At 40.8% G+C, this 21280-nt stretch overlaps 1 protein-coding gene across 2 annotated transcripts in view; it reads left to right on the forward strand.

The window, feature by feature from the left end:
- LOC136421740 (leucine-rich repeat and immunoglobulin-like domain-containing nogo receptor-interacting protein 2) overlaps positions 1-20109 on the forward strand; it is a 49358-nt gene extending 29249 nt beyond the window's left edge. For both annotated transcript variants that reach the window (XM_066409253.1, XM_066409254.1), the window contains exon 2: positions 16468-20109. In XM_066409253.1, coding sequence (XP_066265350.1) covers positions 16525-19032 — 2508 coding nt within the window. In that variant the 5' untranslated portion in view covers positions 16468-16524 and the 3' untranslated portion in view covers positions 19033-20109. The remainder of the gene's footprint in view (positions 1-16467) is intronic.
- Positions 20110-21280: the final 1171 nt, after the last annotated feature.

Below are 21280 nucleotides of genomic sequence, written 5' to 3' on the forward strand. Positions count from 1 at the left end.
GTTGTATGTTGTGGTTGAATCTATCCCTGACGTGTACTTTATTTGATTTTTGAAGCTATATGCTTCTATCTGGTGGTGTTTTTCATACTAACAACATCGACAACGTTGATAGACTTGTGCAGGGAAGAGGCAGAAGTTATGGGTCTTCATAAAGCTGTTGTATGTTGTGGTTGGATCTATTCCTAATGTATACTTTGTTTGATTTTTGAAGCTATATGCTTCTATCTGATGGTGTTTTTCATACTAACAATATCGACAAATTTGATAGACTTGTGAAGGAAAAAGACAGGAGTTATGGGTCTTCCTTAAGCAGTTGTATGTTATGGTTTGATACGATATGAGGTGATTTAGGAAGCTACAGTGTATGCATTTCGTTGGGTGCTGTTTTTCATACTAACAATATCGACAAATGATAGAGAAATTATGGGTCTCCCAAGTGCAGGCATATGTTGTGGTTGTTTCAACAATCAAATCTATTGTCAATGGATAGAATTTTGGTTGATTTAATTTAGGAAGCTTTTATATCCTTTTTTTCTGGTGTCTTTTAATGCAAGCCACATTTTGACATTTAGAGTTATGGAGTGAAGAGAGAGAATTTATGGTCCTTTCTACAGTAGTTTAGCTGGAAGTTGTGGTTATCTTGTTCTTAGCTTGCAAAACTGTAGGAAATCATCCTACGGCACGTTTTTGCAAGGTTTTAAAATGCTCAATGTATGAAGTTATTACGCAAATGAGCTACATGTAAACAGTGTTAGTAAATGTCACTACGACAAAGATTTCAGATCTTTTTCATTTCCATTTTTGGGGCTTTAATATTGCTTTAGGCCCCTGGGCGCATGAAAGAAACAGTTTGGGGTGTATCTAAATCAAATCCAACACAGATCGAAAAAGAAGCACACATGTAGGGATAAGTTTAAATCTTGTGTATTGCTTACCGATAATGGTGTGATGAAATAACTTTATCTTTATGACATGTGAAAAATGATGGCAAATCTTGGTCAATATGAGCAAACGCCCTGCCATATAGAATATCCCCATACTGTATCATTTATCAAATAAATCTATACAGGCAAATATGGTATATAGTCATCTTACAGTGGTGAAATTGACTTCTGTGTGGGTCAGTACGTTCATAGCCCTTGTCCTGCTAGATGTCCAGAGCAAATATGTACCCCCGCTGCTGAAGTGCCAAATAATGAATACAACTTTGAAACAAAGGCTACTTAAGTTTGATATTGCTCATTTCAAGTCACTTCAGAAGAACTACCGAGAGCAATGAAGGACAGGGAGTACTGGAGGAGGAGAGTGTTGTCCATCCGTGACACTCTCATGACAAGATGATGATGATGAAGTTACTTTACAACAACCGCGCGGGTGCAACATTACCCTCAACCCGGCAATTGCCAGGGCTAGCATTCAGATTAGCATTGTCGGGCTTAGCAGTACAAGGGTTAATATCATTTGCACATGGAAAAATTCCTAGCCATGTTTAAGGGGCAAACTAAATCGAAAAATACAATCATGCAAAATATGCACAATTTTTAGGGCTCTTTTGTTTCTTATTCATCAGCTAAATCCATACAGACAAATATGCTGGTTTTACGGAAGAGCAAAATTGGGTCTTGTATTGGTCAGTTCATTCCTAGTAGCATTTACAAAATCTAAGCAAAGATTCCCTGCCTTCTTCAAAGGGCTGATGGGTGAACATACAATCATGTAAAAGTACAAATCTGATATTAGCTTAAGATTCAGATATACAAATTATACATAGATATTAGAAAAAAGTCTGTCCGGAAAGTCTGCAACTTGGTTCACACAGTTTTATGTAGAACAGTTAAGTAAGTCTGTTAGGTAGCTGATTTGCTAACTAGTTTTGTAAGAGCAATATGATCCAACCATATCCTCATCCTACCTCGGAGTCCGTATGAATTACAATTACAGTGTGTCATGACTGCATTTTTTTCAACTTATGTTTATTTACTCCCCGTAAAAATTGAGTGACCAGCCCTGACCGCCATATCGACATAACGTCACAGCATATCTGCCCTGAAAGTTATGCTGTCTTTCATACTTATACACCCTCATAAAGGTCCGAAATCCCCGGCTTATAAGCGGCCTTTTGCGATCCGTCAAGCGAAGCCGTATCGACAGACCAAGAAAGGTTCGGTACCACGAGTCTACTTAAGACCCCTTCAGAAGGGCTATTGGCTCTCAGAGTGATTCTTCTCTCTTGTGCTTATTGACTGTTGCTAACTATATTTCCGATATCGCAGTTATTAAGTCTTGATGAGCTGCAAACGTTGAGCAGTTGTATCCGTGCGTGACCTTGTGGGGAAACTGTTGTAGAAGTAAAGGCAAATGTAATGTAGCTCGACCCATTGCCGTCCAATTTGTTCAAAACGCCATTTTAATCAAAAACATGTGGACAAATGTTTAACACAATTCTTCAGAATCAAGGAGTGTCTCAGCTTTATGCATGTCATATATTATACTCTTAATAAGTTGGAGTGTATACATAATTTAGCCTCCAGTATTCAGCTTTATGGCCATACTCAAGTTAGCTTTAATTTGAGCTCTATTTTCATCTTGACCGCTTACTTAATTTCTCCTTTGGAACGTCCAAAAACCAAGATGCGGATATTGTCTGAAACGTCTGACTGTTTCAAAATCTTATCCAGTTGCTTGAGTAATTATTTTTGGCGTATCTTATTACCTGGATGTCTAACCTTCATCAACGTAAAAACCAAGATGGTTTGGTGCGGCCTTATTTCAAAAAGTGTATCAAAAACTGACTTAAATGGGAGCGATAGAGAAAAAAAAAGTTCAGATCTCATGATTGTCTTAAATTCTTTTCAGCCATCATTTCTTGATTTCTCCGGTTACTGTTAAAACACCCAGTGTGGTATCTACAGCTGTGGTCAACATAAAAGAAATCATAAAACTAAACTGCCATAGTCTAAGACTCCCATGTGTTCCTTATCTCCATATGGCGCAGGCAAACTACTTGTTTTTACTATTATCAGAGGAGATATCTATTAGCTGAGAAGGCCAACCTTTACATTTAGAAATCTGTTTGACTTAAATCTTATTCCCAAACCTTGACACAGGTGCTCGTTTGGACAACAGAGGGTATAACATTTTTATTGGAGAAGAACTTAAGAGCAAGAACCCACTATTTGGTTAACATGATGTAACATAATTCCATCTGAGGGTACGTAATTCCTCCACCCTTAAAAGATACGTCCAAACAGATCTCGAACCCAACGTCCCCCAGTATAATGCACTCCTGTACATCTAAACTGTGCATACCAGGGGAGTGCTGCACTAGAGATCTCTCAAACACACTGTTTTTCAAGTGGCGGATTTATGTAACCCTGCGGATTAATGTTAATGGAGGTTATATTCAAAATGAGATTGGTATAGATTCATAAGTTCCATATTTAGGCACAAATTTCCTGGGTAATACAGATGTACAACCCCTGGTATGGCCAGCCTAAGGTTCTTCCCTCAAACACTAGCATTTACTATATAAATCTTACTTGTCCTATAATTGTAAAGATGACCAATGGAGTGTTTCCAAAGAAAAGCCTTTCAGTTTTCAATTATCTACTGTAGATCTTTGTAACAAATCACACAAAACAGTTGTAAATGACTGAGACACCAATCTGTATAAGAATGAATGATGAAAAACCGTCCAAACTTTGATTATAAAGTGTAGAATGAATACAAGTTTGGATGCGTTACGTAAAAGCTCAACATAATATCAACACAAATCATGTACAAGTCTATATTCGTATAGATTTATAAGTTCTATATTTAGGCACAAATTTCCTGGGTAATACAGATAAACGACCCCTTGGTACGGCTAACTCGGCTCTTTGCTTGAATCGCTTCATTCTGCCCATCCATCTTGCTTGTCCCTTTGTAAAGATGGCCATTGAGCCGTGCTATTGGCTACTCTGCCGAATGGCGTCCTCACGTGGCCCTGTGCTCTTCCATACAGCTTTAATCTTTCTTGCAAAACCAGTCCTACTGGCCACCAGTGGCCAATAAAACTGCTATTGTCAGTTAGATACTGCCATTGCCACTGAAAGATCGGCTTGGATATTACTTTTTCATACTTCCGTCAGCCTTTTATACACTTATAGCAACTTGCGGGAAAACTGAAATTTTTCATTCCTTTCAAGTTAAGTAAAACATCCGTCTGCAGCTTTTGGAAGATTTCTTACTTTACCTCTGCGGCAGGTCACAATGTTGTCCATTACGTGGTGATCTTACTTCATTGTAGTTGCTCTAAAGGATAGGTTGCTTTTTTGTGTGTCATTCCTTTCAAGATAAGTAGAAACATCCGTCTTCAGATTTTGTAAGACTTCAGTCATAACCTTCAACTTGTCTAACCTTTGCAAAAGGTCACAATGTTCTCCATTACGTGGTGATTTTACTGCCTTCTAACTGCTGTAAGGGATAGATTGCAGGGACTCTTTCTTTTTTTATGACTTCAAGTGAAATGTAACATTCGTCTGCAGCTTTTGGAAGATTTCAGTCACGACCTTCAACTTACTTTACCTCTGCAGAAGGTCACAGTGTTGTCCATTACGTGGTGATCTTACTGCATTCTAACTGTTATAAATTTAAGGATAACTTGCAAAGACTCTTTCCTTTTTTATGTTTCAGTCCTTCCAGATATTATTAAGTATAACATCCCTCAGCAGCTTTTGTAAGACGTAACAACCTTCATCTTGCTTTGCCTCTGCATAAGATCACAATATTCTCATGAAAGAAATCGCCTCTGTAGAAATTACAATGTATGTTTCCCCTTTCAAGGCTCTATCATACTTGTGTATATGAGTTGCACATTTATGTTTTTTGTGTTTAGGTTAAGTTTGCAGGGAAGTTGTTTTCTACTTTGACCTATATTGTGCAGCCTAGTTATCGAACCAAAGAAATGACTTCTTTGGCTGCAAACAAAATACGTCCTAACAAAAAACATGTTTACTTAATACACAACTCATGCGGACTTGTGTATGCGCACACGTGTGTAGGGGGCTTCAGGTAGTGATAAAAAGGCTTGCAGTGGTTTGAAATGTTCCTAGTTATAGCCAAGTACTTCTCTGTGTCCTTTTATATATTATATTTACAGCTTCAACCTTTAGGGCAATATGCATGCTCAGGGATATTGGTGCATGATTTAAACTCAACTGCCTTTTTATAGAGACCAGCACTCACTGTGTCATACAAAATGCTTTAAATTTTATGCAACTCAACTCCATGAAGACTACCTGTTGTTAACATATTGGCTGCAATGTACATGTCGCTGAGAGATATAAAGCTCAACATGTTTCAAGTTTAAGGAACATTTTGAGCAACTGTAACTATTAGCTACATGTGTATATGTAATGCTACCTAAAGTTTACAATGTCAAACTAGTAATTTCCATATAGATTGTCCGTTTATTGTAAGTTATACTACCCTTCATATCACCCCAATCCCTTCCTTTTGCTGCCTGATACAAATAAACCATAATTATTTCTTCTTACACATTTTGTACCTTCAGGCTTCAGAGTTGAATTAGTTTGTCAGTTGAAGCATTTCTTACTTTATTCATTTGAATGGCAACATCACAATGCTTGTGGAGCACAAGGCAGCAATTTCTGGATCATGCACCACAATTTCATACCTTACATTGCATATTCTAATAGTAATGTTTCATATAGTTTGAGTGAACTATACAGTAACAGTAACTATAATTCACATGCACATGTACCTTTACAATGTCATATGAGTCATTTCCATATGAATGGTCCTTTTGCTGTTGTAACCCTTAATGTCATTAGACAACCTTTTGCTGTCCAATACAACTAAACGATAATAGTTGATACAGTTTAAGCAAACTATAGAATAACTCAGTAACTCTTAGCTACATGTGTAACGGGAGTCGCCCAAACATAGGACGTTTTTTTACGCGCTCGAACTCACGGCGCTCCATTGCTGGTTGCCAGAGAATGGTCATGTTTTAATGAATGAATTTTGAACACATTTATCTAAAGAACATACATGGACAGGAAATGTATTCATACTGTTCATGTGCCCTTCACGCTCCGATTTACAAGCGGCAAACGCTGTGAGACGTTTTCACGAATGTACCTTCTGATTTAGTGCTACGCCAGATAGTGTGCCTAACTTAGTACGCTTTGGTAATTTTGCTCTCTTCGGAAGTTGGTGATGAAGTTAGGAAAATGTAAATAAGGCTTGAAGTCTGCTACATTCTAGCTTTCTTTTGACCGGAAAATTTTGACTGTGTGCACTTCTAATGTCATGTGAGAAGGGCTATATCTAGCGCATCCCAGCTCATGTTCCCACGGGAAATAGGCTACTACGCACTTTGCGCGCGGCCCGACGTACGTCTTGCATGCGACCCGACTTACAGAATCATTACGAAAAAACGACACCGCTTACAGCAACAATACTCCGTCTACTTATTGGGAAATATCTTCGCCATATCTGTATTCAGTTTCCTTTTCATAGACGGTACCAATCACATGTTAGAGCGTTACAAAGCTGTGCGTTGAATTGCCGTCTGCCACCATCGCTACCCCAAAAAATGGCGGGAAAACAACGTTGCCAGATGGCAGCGATGTTTACGTTGTTTTCTTTGGTCGGTTTTCTTCTCAACAAACACTTAAAGACCCAATTTTTTTGGTGTTTTATGAAGTTATATTTCTTATGTGCATGATAGTTGTATATCTGCTTGGCACAGGTCGTATATTTAGGTGTCGGGCCGTCTAGCTACGCAGTGATCCTCTACTCACCGTTGCCATCATTATTGTCAAAATACTATTCTCGATAAAACAAGAAATGAATATGTACACATATGTTTTGAATGCAAATAAAAATTATGTGCATGGACTTGGTTTATCTATCTTCCTTATGAGCATAGTCAGTGGACACAAACACGGCGTACTTATGCATAACAAGATCACTAAAAAATCCGTCCTAAGTTAGGGCGCGTCCTAAGGTAGGGCAACCCCCGTTATGTCATACTAGGCATTTCCATATAAATTGTCCTTTTATTGTTGCACTACCCTTAATGTCAAGAAAACCTTTTTCTGCCCGATACAACTCAACCATAATTATAGTTGATACAGTTTAAGCAAACTATAGAATAACTCAGTAACTCTTAGCTACATGTGTATGTCATAATAGGCATTTCCATACAAATTGTTCTTTTATTGTTGCACTACCCTTAATGTCAAGACAACCTGTTGCTGCCCAATACAACTAAACCACAATAGTTGATACAGTTTACATATACTAAGTAAACTCTATAATTATTATAACTGTAACTTCTACTTACTAGTAGTACATGTACATGTACCTTTACAATGCCATGCAAGTCATTTCCATATAAATTGTTCTTTTATTGTTGCACTACCCTTAATGTCAAGGAAACATTTTTCTGCCCGATACAACTCAACCATATTAGTTGATACAGTTTAAGCAAACTATAGAATAACTCAGTAACTCTTAGCTACATGTGTATGTCATACTAGGCATTTCCATATAAATTGTTCTTTTATTGTTGCACCACCCTTAATGTCAAGGTAAACACAGCCTTTTGCTGCCCGATACAAATAAAAAAACATCATGATAGTTGATACAGTATAGTAAGTAAAGTCTACAGTAACAGTAACTATAATTTTCATGTACCTTTACAATGCCATGCAAGTCATTTCCATATAAATTGTTCTTTTATTGTTCCAACACCCTTAATGTCAAGGCAAACACAGCCCTTTCCTGCTCATATCACCCTTCCATCTTGTTACAAACCGTGCAATCAATCTATATTGTTATCTCATCTCCAGACTGTCAATCACAATTCCCTCCTCCCTTTGCAAAGGCCACCGAGCGTTTTCTCATCAGGCTGAGAGATCAGTAGAATAGATCCATCTGACATTCTCTGATATTTCTGTGTTTCCCCTATGCCCAACCTTTTGCTTACGATCAGTGACATCAATTTGGGGTGTCAAGTCCCAGCATATAAGATGTTCAAATTTTCATCAGCGTCTGGGTGTGGTTGCAAAAGATTAGATTGTTTGCTTCAATTGTGTGTGTGGCGTATGTTGGTGTAACGGTTGGAATGTTTGGCCCTGAACCCAAAGGTCTTGGGTTCAATTCCCATGACATGCCACCGATGTCGTGCCCTTGGGAAAGGCACTTTATATAAGATGTTCAAATTTTCATCACCGTCTGGGTGTGGCTGAGAAAGATTAGATTGTTTGCTTCAGCTACGTGTGTGGCGTCATGTTGGTGAAGCGGTTAGGGTAGTTGGCCCTGAACCCTAAGGTCTTGGGTTCAATTCCTCTGATATGCCACCGATGTTGTGCCTTTGAGAAAGGCACTTTATATGACTTTTGTCCCACTTTATATGACTCTCTACCCAGGTGTAAGAATGGGTACCTGACTTAAGTTGGGGAGGTAAAAGGCAGTGGAAGGAGAGGGTTGTGCTCTGCCTTTTACTTCCCCAACCAAAGTCAGGTACCCATTTTACACCTGGGTAGAGTGAAGAAAGTCATATAAAGTGCCTTGTGATGGCATGTCAGGGGATTGAAACCAGGACCTCTGGGCTCTGGGTCAAATACACTGAAAGTTGCACCAACACAACACCCCGTAACCAGTTAAGTATACATAAAGATGTTTTATTCAAAGATGAACTTTTAGTAAAACTAAATTTTCTTCGCGCCACCTTGATTTGCAGCCAGTCAAACTCCAAGACCATATCGGATTTCCTGAAGAAGTGAGCTAAGCCCTCAGGTGGCTGACATTCCTTCAGCTGGTGTGTCTTGACATTTTCAAGGTCGTTAAAGGTCATCCCGTTCCTCACCTCTGTACTCTTCGATATGTCAGAATCTAACTTATTTCCTGTTAGGATATTCATTCTAAATTGCAGCTAAACAGTTTGGGGACCCAGTTTGCTAGCTCGGTAGTATCTTCATATCAACCAGTTATTGCTCTTGTCTGGAGTTTGTAGGGGTGAAGGTTGGTCCTTTTGGAATCTGCTTTGGTTGTTGGTGGATATATGAGGAGAGAATTCAGATAGCTGTAACAACTTATATGTAGTTTGTCAGTTGTATGTTGCTTTTGTGCTCCAAGAAGATAAGCTACTAATATTCAGTGTATGATAGCTAATGGTGGAAATGAAGTATACAAAGTATACAAAATATCCAATTGTAATTCTTGTCTGTTCAAATGTGAAAAAATTCACTTGGTGCATTCTAAGTAATGATATAAAATACATAGGGCGGTTTCATTTTTGCGTTTTTTCGGGGCCACTGAAATTTAGTGCAAAATAAAATGCAAGCAGGCATTACCCACACTTACTCACTCCATCTCTGTCATCCTCATTCCTGTTAACATTTATTCTGTGCCAGGGTTCCCTTGTGTAACATTTCATAGAAACTTCTATACCAGCAGTTTTTCCTTACATTTCAGCACTGCTAAAATGCAGGCAGACATCACAGTCACACTTATCCCTGTTAACATTAATTCTGTGCCAAAGTTTGCTCATGAGTTTCAGATGGTAACTGCCATGTTGTAGTTTGGATACAGTGATTTTGACTAGACTTTTTTTTACCAGCAGTTTTCCCTGACATTTTAGCACTGCACCAAAATGTAGGCAGACATCATCCACACTTACCCGTTCCATCTCTGCCATCTACATCCCTGTTAACATTAATTCTGTGCCAATCTTTGGTTGTGAGCTTCAAATAGAAACTTCAATCGGTATTACAGTTGGGACTATACCTTTTTTCACCAGAATTTTTTCCTAACATTTTAACACGGCTAAAATATATAAAATGCAGGCAGACATCACAGTCACACTTACCCATTCCATCTCTGTCAGCTACATCACTGTTAACATTAATTCTGTGCCAAGGTTTCCCTCATGAGCTCGAGTCGGCATCGGTCTTCCATCAGAAGCCAGTGACACTCGGCGACCTGTGTCTGACTGCCTTTTAGTCTGTTTGACTTAAAACAATCCGCTTATCCATCAGTGTCGCGTTTAAAGTCACGCCTGACGCTACCGCTCGGCGCTCTGAATGTGAAACATGACACGCCGTATAGATCTTCTTTCTGGATGTCGTAACTGCTGGTGGTTGAAACAGAAAGAAGCAGAAAGGTCATCAGCATCTGTAGGGTGTGAGAGATACCTTCAGTTTGTTGAATGTTTGCATGTAGTTACTGTGACAGCAAGGACCCAGGATCTCAGTGTAGTCACACATCACTTTTTATGTAAGTGCTGTTTCATTCCTTGTATTTTATTGTATGATTTGGGTGCTGTAGAGTTTTTCAGCTGACACTACCTCTCGGTATTCAGAATATAAGATATGACACATGGTATAGATCTTCCTTCTGGATGTCGTAACTGCTGGTGGTTGAAACAGAAAGTTGCAGAAAGGTCATCAGCATCTGTAGGGTGAGAGATACCTTCAGTTTGTTGGCTGTTTGCATGTAGTAACTATGACAGCAAGGACCCAGGATCTTAGTTTAGTCACACATCACTTTTGATGTGTTGTCTCATTTGTTGTAGGTCGTTGTATGATTTTGATGCTGTAGAGTTTTGAAGCAGGCTGTGACAATCAGCCAATTACGGGGTCTTAGACACCCTTTTCCATAATTTACAGTTGGAATTTTCTGGACAGATGCGCATCTATCTCTTAGTTCGTATGACAATCGCACAACATATGCGACCAGGCCCTTGTTAATTAGTAACTGTCATTCAACATTTGATCAATTTTCAAGTGACAGAAGGTGACAGTGATCATTGAAAGTTTAGCATTGTATCATGGTTATTACCAACACAGATGAGCTTCCATGACAGCTCATTGAGGTATTTGCATGAAGTTTTCCTCTTCAATCAGACTTAAGAGCTGCATCACTCAAAGCAAGACAAAAAGCCTCGTCCCGAAACCACTTTTGAAAACCGGTCACCTTCGCCTTTGCTGAATCAATCCATGCAGAATTACTGTAACAATACCATCTGACGAATGTCTGTAAGTCCCCGCGACACTGACCCTCTAACATCAGCTGCTACAGAACCTGGCAGTGACAGATGGGAGTATTACTGGTAGGCAGGAGGGGGGGACCCGTGTCTCTACGAACTTCTCTGGGATTTGTCAACTACATGACGTGTATATGGAAGATTCTGAATCGTTAAAGAACTTTCTGGACAGCTGTGTATGGTGACCGTGGTGTCATTTTATCAAGTATGTAATACATTTGTTTGTGTTGAGCAGTAGGGGGGACCTGTGTCTGTACAAACTTCTCTGGGATTTGTCAATACATGACGTGTACATGTATATGGAAGATTCCGGACTGTTAAAAAACTTACCTACTAAATTACTCTTACTAATATCTTTAAGTTATAAGTACTAGGCAGTAGAAATGACCTGTGTCCTTACCAACATTTATATATCAGATGGAAAATTTCGCGCCATTGGAAAAGGAAATTCTTCCTCATTTATTTTGCTTAGCCTTTGTAATATGATCACTGTAAAGGTGTGCTGTACTTGTAAGCAGATTCCAAGCACTGGGCAGTAGGTATGACCTGTGTCCTTACCAACATTTATATTTCAGAGGGGAAAATTCCACACCATTGAAAAGCAAGTTCTTCTCATTTATTTTGCTTAGCCTTTGTAACATGATTACTGTAAGGTGTGTTGTACTTGTAAGCGGATTCCAAGCACTGGGCAGTAGGTATGACCTGTGTCCTTACCAACATTTATATTTCAGAGGGAAAATTCCACACCATTGAAAAGCAAGTTCTTCTCATTTATTTTGCTTAGCCTTTGTAACATGATTACTGTAAGGTGTGTTGCACTTGTAAGCAGATTCCGAGTGCTTGGAAGTAGGGAGACCTCTGTCATAATCAAATTCTGTTAGATTTGTCAACTAGTATGTTAAGTTCCACCCCATTGGAAAAGGATGTGTTTTTCATTTGTTTTACTTAACATTTCTGCTAGCTGTGTAATATAAGCACCTCAAGGGTGTTTTGCACTTGAAAATGGGCTCTCAATGGCTGTAACAAATGGTAATTGCAAGTGTTCACATTAAGCAGCGGGACCATATTTGCTTTAATGATTTCCTGTTTGAAAAGCTCATTAAGTGCCCTAGTTGGGCAATCTTGGCTGTCTCATGTATTGATGTTTCAAGCAAACAAATGAATTAATCAATCAATTAATTAATTAATTAATCAAAAAGCTTATACGATTGTTGTAAGAAATAGTTTGACTCTGTCTTTCACATCTTTCAGACATAAGCTATGTTTTCTGGATGTCGGAAAGAATGCTTTTAAGCCTATGATTTGTGGCTTTTTTGGCAGTATAATTTGAACCATTGTGGAGTGACACAATGGTAGGGCGTTTGGCCCATAACCCAAAGGTCCTGGGTTCGAATCCCTGACAAGTCCTCATGTTGTGCCCTTGGGAAAGGCACTTTACAATAATTTTCCTCACTGGCCACTAGACTGTCTAGTCACTCACTGACAAAAGACAGCAGATACTGTCTACAGCACCTACCCATTTACAAACTTATCCAGATGCTTGAGTAAAGGTTTCTTTGTGCACCCACTTAAGATGGTTTTCTCAAAGACTTCTGCAATAGACCTTAAACCATGTCTGACTTGCAAGTGGTACGTTCAAACACTCACAAAGATTCCAGGCTTGCATTCTGTGATATCTTATCTAGAGTGCACTTGAAACAACACTCGCCTTTCACCTCACATCAGCAAAGAACCGAAAACTCAAAAGCTCTTTAAAACAATCTAAGAAAATGCATTTCAATTTCTCTTCCCTATATACGGGAACATTACTGATAGAAATCAGCCCATGCATAAAATGTATGGTGAGAGCATGGACGATTCTTTAATGATAGTGTGTGCGCAAAACTGTGCTTTAGATAGCCCAAGATAACAAGCCATTATGACTATGATGAAGAATACTACTGTATCGGAGATAATGCACAAAATGGTGGCTGTCATGCTTGCACTGGTATTAGGCAAGTCTTGATGGGGTACCCTGTGGTGTGATGCAATGTGCTCAATATTTTCAGATACCTTAGTGCTTTAGAGCCTCTATAGTGCTGTCATTTGTATCTGCTGTATAATTGTACAGCGTCCGTTTCTGTATGACTACATCATCATTTCCTTTATCTATTCAGCAGAACGTAAACATCAATTTAAGACAAATCTAGCTGGGAAAGCCTGTGTTACATGCATGTAGATAAGGAGTTACGAAACATGTGTAACACTATTTTGAAAAGAAAACGTATGACGCTGATTTTCTTAGAGACCACTCACTAGGATCCATGTCAAATTTGTGCATCGTGGGGTAAAAAAAATTCTATCATACAACTGAAGACATATATTGCTCATATGTAGTCACAAAACGGTCTCCTGCAGTTGAATAAATGAATAAAAAAAGCGATTGAGAAATATAATTCTCTACGGAATGTTAAATATCACCTGTCAGATTTTAAATGAGTCCAAATGTTTCCCACTTTTGTATAGATTCGAATCGACCCGACAGCGGCGCCTCCCGGTAGAAATGCTGTTAGCTTCCTTTGTAAGTGCACAGAAGCGTTAGATTGGCCACTGGTGCTACCCAGTCCGCTCTATCAAACTCCTTTAGCCGGGAAATCGCGGTACGGTGCCGATGTGTTTTCAATATTGGGTGGGATTTGGACAACGCCATTTGGGAGAAGGTTGGCGAAGAATATGTGACAGAGGGCTGGTCATGTGTAAATGTAGCGCATTGCCATACAGGAAACACAATTGTCTAGCCAACTACGCGTAGTACCGCTCAGTTTCAGATGTCCGGTGCTGTGGTTCACATTCTTGGCCAGCTTTCTAACAAATGGTGTTGTCCGAATCCAATCTAGTGTTGAGAATACCTCAGTAAAAAGCGTTAGAATGGCCACTGGTGCTACCCAGTCCGCTCTATCAAACTCCTTTAGCCGGGAAATAGCGGTATGGTGCCGAGGTGTTCTCAATATTGGATGGGATTTGGACAACGCCATTTAGGAGAAGGTTGGCCTAGAATGCGCACCAGAGGACTGCCCATGCGCAAATGATTACAATAGTTATGAAGTCTCGTGTGTCGCATTTGTATGGGAAGCACTTCCCAGGAAGATAGTTTCATATTTTAGCAGTCCGGTGAAGGAAGCTATTGCCATAGAAAGACTATGAGAAAAGAATCTAGTGTTGCGCAGAAATTCTCCTAGTGGTAGAACAAGCAATGTGAGTTCGCCTGAACACTAGTATGAAAGTATCTGTAGAAGAAGAGGGACAATAAAGCATCCTTGTTTGAATTTTATGTAAACAAATTTGTTTGGGGTTCCCCCCCCCCCCTGGGCTCTTTGAAAACCGCCTGCTGGCGACAAGATTTACCCTGGTGAAATAAAAATAAACAACAACAACATTTCGCCTGTGAAAGAGGGAGTCTAGTTTTCCGAGTGAAAGTAGTTTAATGGGGGTCCAGTCCGGCCAAGTTAAATCCCACCAAGAAATCCATTCACCTTACCCCTGTGCAATGTTGAGGTCCGGATCGATCGGGCACCTCTTTCTCCTCCCTTGGAAAATTGAATCTAAGTCTACAGAGCTTCGTGTCTGGACAGCGCAAATTGAGAGGTATGCCCGAGAGGCCTTCACTTAAGGTTAGATTGGCGCATCACGATTCAGGGCTGGAAATGCCCTTTCCCGAATGACCGCATTGCTGCAGGTTGCATTCAATGTTACCTGGTACATGTATCTGCAGCAGACAAATTGTATCCGCATTACTCATCATTTTCATTGCATCTTAGTCCACTAGAAATAATGGACAAGACAGTTGGTGCATGTATTACTAATGTAAGCGTTGTTAAAAATATAAACCCTTTCTGCATACCTGTACTAAGTGATGTAGGCAACATTCAAAGTCACCTGCACTGGACAAATTGATTCCGCATTCTCATGCTATTTGCCTTTCATGCCATGAGAAACAATGGATAACAAAACGGATGCATGCATCACTAATGCAAACCTTGTAAAACCCTTTTCTACAGACCTGAGCTAAGTGATGTAGGCAACATTCAAAGTCACCTACACCAGACAAATTGTACCTGCATCACTCAATTTCTTTTGCCTTTCATTTTATCAAAACACTATGGACAACAAAATCGATGCATGCATCACGAATGCAGACCTTGTGATAGCTTTTTATACATACTTTAATCGCTGTTAAGTATTTCTTTAAGAATTGAAAAAAATCACTCACCATATCAATGCATTTTCGAGACACTTTGAAAAATGCATTGAACATCGCGACATCTTCTTCTGCAGCAAGTTTTCAACTGCTTAAAGGAACACTTAGCGCTGATGTACCTTTCTCCTTTTAAGTGCTAACATTAGTGACCACCAGCGTACTTTCAACTCGATAATGAACGCATTTCGTGTGCTGGTAATTTAGCCACGGCCCGTCCTTGGTGCTGAACGTAATGCTGGTGTAGGCTAATGTGCTGAGGTTCACTCAATGTATTTTCATCAATAATTTAGATGTGCAGCACAGAAGGGAAAGTGTTTTCTTGATGATTATGATTAGATGCTTTCTTTTAGATGGATCGCTTAGATGGTTAATGTATCGCAGAAGGAAAGTGTTTTCTTGATAATTATGATTAGACAATTTTTCTTTTAGATGCATCGCTTAGATGGTCACTGTTCCTACGAATGCTTTTGCAAAGTTTCCGTTTTGTTTGTGAAGTGCATCACAGAAAGGAAAGTGTTTCCTTGATGATTATGATTAGATGTCTTCTTTTAGATGGATCGCTTAGGTGGTTAATGTTCCTCTACACGCTTTTGCAAACTTTCCTTTCTGTTTGATTTTGGCATCACATAAAGGAAAATGTTTTCTTGATAATCATAGTGAGACGCTTTCTTTTTGATAGATCGTTTAGATGGTTAGATGGTTACTGAACCGACACTAAACTTTGCAAACTTTCCTTTTTGTATGGCCATTAAAAAATCACAGGTCGAAAGACCAACGTACTAGCTGGTCGATAATGCACACGCTTCGTGCGTTAGTAATTCTCTCACGGCCTTTCCTTGGTGCTGAACGGAATACTGTTATTGTAGATTCCTGTTATCTTGATATTGGCAGACGAAAACGGGGACGAAGGCAAATACATTTAGCCTGCGTTCAGCATTCCATGCAATCAAAATATCGTTTTCGTAGTGTCATACTCTATTGTAGTTATCATCTATAGCAAGTGTGTACGACGTTACGAGCATGCCAATGCACGTTGACGAACTGTGTGTTCAATATGACTTGATATGTCCGCTTTTATGAAACAATTTTCTCTGAACTTTCGCGAATGCCACCGACGTTATTGCATTGTAACTGATTGCTTCTCTCTCTCTCTCTCTCTTTATGCACACAGGTCGCATGAGAAGGAATAGACTGAAACCTCGATACTGAGAAACTACAGCAACCAAACATGGAATTCTGCAAGATCATTCTGGTTTCGCTCTTGCTGCTGCACTTTGCTGTGTGGAATTTCGCCAACTCGAGCTGCCCGTCTCCCTGCACGTGCTCGACCATCAACGAGGTAGATTGTGCCAACAAGAACCTACAGGAAATCCCTGAGCCACTTCCAACGGAGAGCGAGAGACTTTACCTACAGAGGAACAAACTGACGGAACTGGCGAATGACCAGTTCGTGGCAATCCCTAGGTTAGAAGCGCTGGACCTATCCTACAACGCCATCAGCGATATCAAACCTGGGGCTTTCAACGGTCTCACCAACCTCAATTTTTTGCTGCTTCCCGGGAACCAGCTGGACGCGGCGCCCAGGAAGGCACTGAAAGGATTGAGCAACCTGCAGAGACTCTATCTCTATGACAACAAGATCCAGATGGTTCTGGACGCCAGTTTTCGAAACAACGACAAACTCGAACAGCTCCTTCTATCGAACAATGAGATCGATTACATCTCGCCCGATGCGTTCGATGGAATGAATAGTTTGCAGATCTTACATCTTTATTACAACAAGCTTGAGAACGTACCGTGGAGGTCGCTACGGGGGTTAACCAGCCTGGTTGAACTAAATCTTCACAGCAACGTGATTCTAGCCGTCCCTGCCAACAGTTTCTCGGATTTGCGGGAGTTGCAGAATCTGTACCTAAACAGCAATAAGATCGTGTACATCTCGCCGTTAGCGTTTGCTGGGCTTGAGAATCTAAAGATTCTCGGTTTGGATTCTAACCAGCTAGAGAGCGTGCCATGCCAGGCCATCCAGAGGCTGAGCACTCTGCGTTCTTTGTATCTACAGACCAATAAGATCACGGAGCTACCTGCTGAGTGTTTCGCGGAGTTGAATGACCTGCGCTGGTTGAGGTTGGACGGGAATCGGATTCACTACGCGTCTGAGACGAGTCTGCTTGGACTAAATAGCCTGATGGAGTTACAGCTGCAGCAGAACAACCTTTCCGCCATCCAGGGCGTTGCGTTTAGCTTCACGCCAAATCTTCAGATCCTCTACTTGCAGGATAACCCTATACGGAATATCACCGTCAACCACTTCAGGTCCCTGCCGCATCTGAGCGAGTTGTACATCGGGCCGGTGACCAACATCGCCCCGACCGCTTTTCTGACGTTTCGCAACCTCACCAAGCTGTGGGTGACCGAGAGTAACCTACACGAGGTTCCCATTAAAGCTCTGATGCATCTGACGAATCTAGAACAACTGGATCTCTCGCGGAATCCAATTCACGTGATTGAAACGAACACGTTTCTTAACCTAACCAAGCTGAAGCACCTGATTCTGAACCACATGAAGCTTGAAACTGTCCAGGAAGGTGCTTTTAGCGGTCTGGGGTTGTTGGAGATACTAGAGATGCGTGATAACAGGTTACAAACCTTACCGGTGAATCTGTTCTCAGCTCTGACGTCGCTACAGATCATTGAGTTGTGGGAGAACCGCTGGAGGTGCGACTGTAACCTCCGCTGGTTGAAGGAGTGGTCCGAGTCTGAGTATCACTTCTTTTACAACAACATGGCGTTCAGAGTCAAGTGTAACACGCCCGAAGAGCTGAGTGACAAGTACTTCGCGGAACTCGCTCCTGATGATTTCATCTGCGTTCGCCCTTGGATGTACACGCAGAGTTTTAACATCACTGTGGACGAGTGGACCAACGCGGTGCTCCCGTGTAACGCTAGTGGCTTCCCTCCGCCTACCGGTACATGGATTACCTCCAACAACGTTCGGTACAGACAAGACGTTGTGAACCCTGGAGATCGCGTCTTTGTCGGTAAAGACAACGGGTTGAACATAACCGTCGCTAGGAAGTTTGACAGCGGTTCGTACACTTGCAACGCGTCTAACCCCGTCGGTAGCGTGAACGTTACGATCCATCTAAAGGTGAACGAGAGAGAGAGGGAGGTCACCACGCAACAGATCAGTACCACGGATACTACCACGCGCAGAGAGGAGACTACTACCGACTGTGATAGCACAACGCGCGGAAAACCTATGCAACCTACTGAGGAGCGAGTCAGGACTACCATCCCAGCTCCTCCTACTACCATGATCCGCCCGGACAGTCTAAAGGACCCCCACGAGGATCTAAAAACAACGTTAGCTCTTATAGGCAGCAACGTGGCGACCATGCTCGGTACATTCATGATCTTCTGTTTGCTTCTGCTCTGCGTTAGAGGCTGGAAGAGGAGGAGAAAAATCCGCAAGCTGACCAAGGATTTAACCTACGAGAACGACCACGCGTACAACTTGGACAAGCTGATTCCTATGAACGACATCTGCACGCAGACAAATAAACTCAGCGTGATCATTCCACCGGAGAGAGAACTGGACCATATACCGAACCACATACCGAAATGTGTCACGTTCGCTCCGCCCGATCACTGCAGAGAGGACGGCGGATGCACGATATCTAATCCCTCAACGGAGAATGGGGAAGGGGAGGGGGAGTCGAGTACATGGCTCTGATGGGGTTAGGGCGGGGGTGAGGGGGGTTTGCAAGGGGTTAGGGCCGCATGGGTGGGGAATCGAAGTGGAAGGTTTTGATGGGTGCTCGCTATGATGTATCCACTTGTTGCAAACAGCCCTTTGTATCAAAGACTGTATCAATGTCGGCGTGTTACTCTAATGCCGAACTGTGCTTCGACTTTGTGTAGCGTTTGCTCAGTATTGGCTACAGGCTCAAACCCGTATTGTCGCAAATTCATCAAAATTAGAAAGACGAAAATCGTCACAAATGTTTGTATTTTTGTTCTTGTGCTTCGTAGAATGAACTCTTAGACCAAAATGAACACTTACAATGAGCGAAATGTCTTATTACAAAGACGAAGTACAGTTCTGGTTCTTGCAAGAAAATTTTGTATAAATCAGGGTACAAAGTATTAGAATTCGAGAAAAAATGTACAGTACTTAAACAAAGATAAATATTTCCGACAATGTTTTCTATCTCAATCTTGTTTTTATTTCCAAGATGCATGTGTGATAGCGAATGGAACATCTCGTCATTATAAACCCCATTTGTAGAATAATGAAAAAATGAAGATAATGTTGAACATTGGTAACATTTACACGTCCGTCCCTATTCCTAACGACTCCATTTAGACACGCGTCATACTGTAAGGGTTACGCACGCATGGTTTCGTCACAACTACGTCATCGATGACGTTTCACGTACTCACATAACTATGACGTGTCTTCACACTCAACCTTTCTTTCGTCACCGTTTTTGGGATATGAAATGAGAACGGTATACATTTATCACATAAGTTGTAGGGGCTATCCAGTTGTCTTTAGGATGAATTGAATAAATTAACGGTTTCATTTATGTTTTGGAGAGAATCATGAGGCCCAAGTATTGCTAAAATGACTTGATTATATGGATGACATCCGCGCTCGCATCAAATTTCGTCTGTTTATAAAAAAATGTTTCCGAATCGTTCAAAAGAGCAGCAAATTGGGCAAATTTATGCCATAGATTGGTACAAGAAAGCCAACGTTGCAGTGGAAAATGTGAAAGAACAGAAATAAAGAATGTATTGTTTGGTATACCATTTTCTGTGTGTTTACTCATTTGCTCAAGTTCCTGAACACCTAGATTTGCCCTTTTATTTCGCACACTTGCATCAATTTTGGGTTGCTCTAAGGATGTCATCTATGTAGTCAAATCAGTCTGACTTAAAATGAGTTTACTCATTCCCACAATCGTCTGTAACGAAATTAGGTAGAACATTACCAGATATGTTCTATTCTAGGGGCAGACATTTGGTGAAAACAGTGAAGGAAAAGCCAGGGTTGGGCAAGTCCATTGGTCCGAGTGCACATGATAGTACCGAGTCAGACTTTACTCCCTGCGGCTCGAAAAAGCCCTAGAATTTAGACGCCCAGAAAGCTAGCCGACCCTGGGCTTCCAACTATTGGTTAATGATATGCAAGATTTATGACCCATCCCTGCTTGGTACCACCGAGAGACTTTCTCTTCACAGAAAATCAACAGGACAGGGTTTCCTTGATATGGAAAGAAATATGTCATTTAAATTTAGATCTTTTACGTATTTGCCCTAAAGTGGGCAGGTGAATCTTTTTAAAACTTGTCTAACCCTGCCGACCACAAAGAAGACATTTTCTGTGACCCGTTCCACGATGTTTAACGTGTTTACCATGTTCCATGATGTATTACGACCTACAGTTACCGTAGAGTGAACCTCCATGTTCATCCTGTGATGTCCTTTTTATCCATTACGTATTAATTTTACCAACATTGTATGATGGAATTGTAATAAAAATCTTTATAACCAAGCGATGGATGCGTGTCTATTTTGTCTCTGTATATGAATATTTATTTCATATAAACCTGTTTATTGGTACCAGCGTAGTCAAGTACGACGTAGGTCTGATTTATGAAGGGAATAAAAACTAGAATTCCACGACCTCATACCTTCTCCAAATGATTTTTGACTGATGCTTTTTGTATCATGCGTGTTTCTCATCGATTATAAATTATACGATCATGTTCATCTTTTCTACCAAATGGCAGAAGTTGTCCAAGGTCTTCTTGGGTTATGCTGGTCATTTACATACACATATACAAAGGCTACCCAAAATATAACCTTCTCGGCGATGGTAATGATCACAGATTTGCCTGTCTAAATCGCGCTCCAAGCGGCCGGCCCGACAATTACCGCCCCGACCCAGCTAGAGATTGTGTAAACGCAGGCTA

The sequence above is a fragment of the Branchiostoma lanceolatum genome, chromosome 16, assembly GCF_035083965.1.
Source record: "Branchiostoma lanceolatum isolate klBraLanc5 chromosome 16, klBraLanc5.hap2, whole genome shotgun sequence".
Classification (NCBI taxonomy): Eukaryota; Metazoa; Chordata; class Leptocardii; order Amphioxiformes; family Branchiostomatidae; genus Branchiostoma; species Branchiostoma lanceolatum.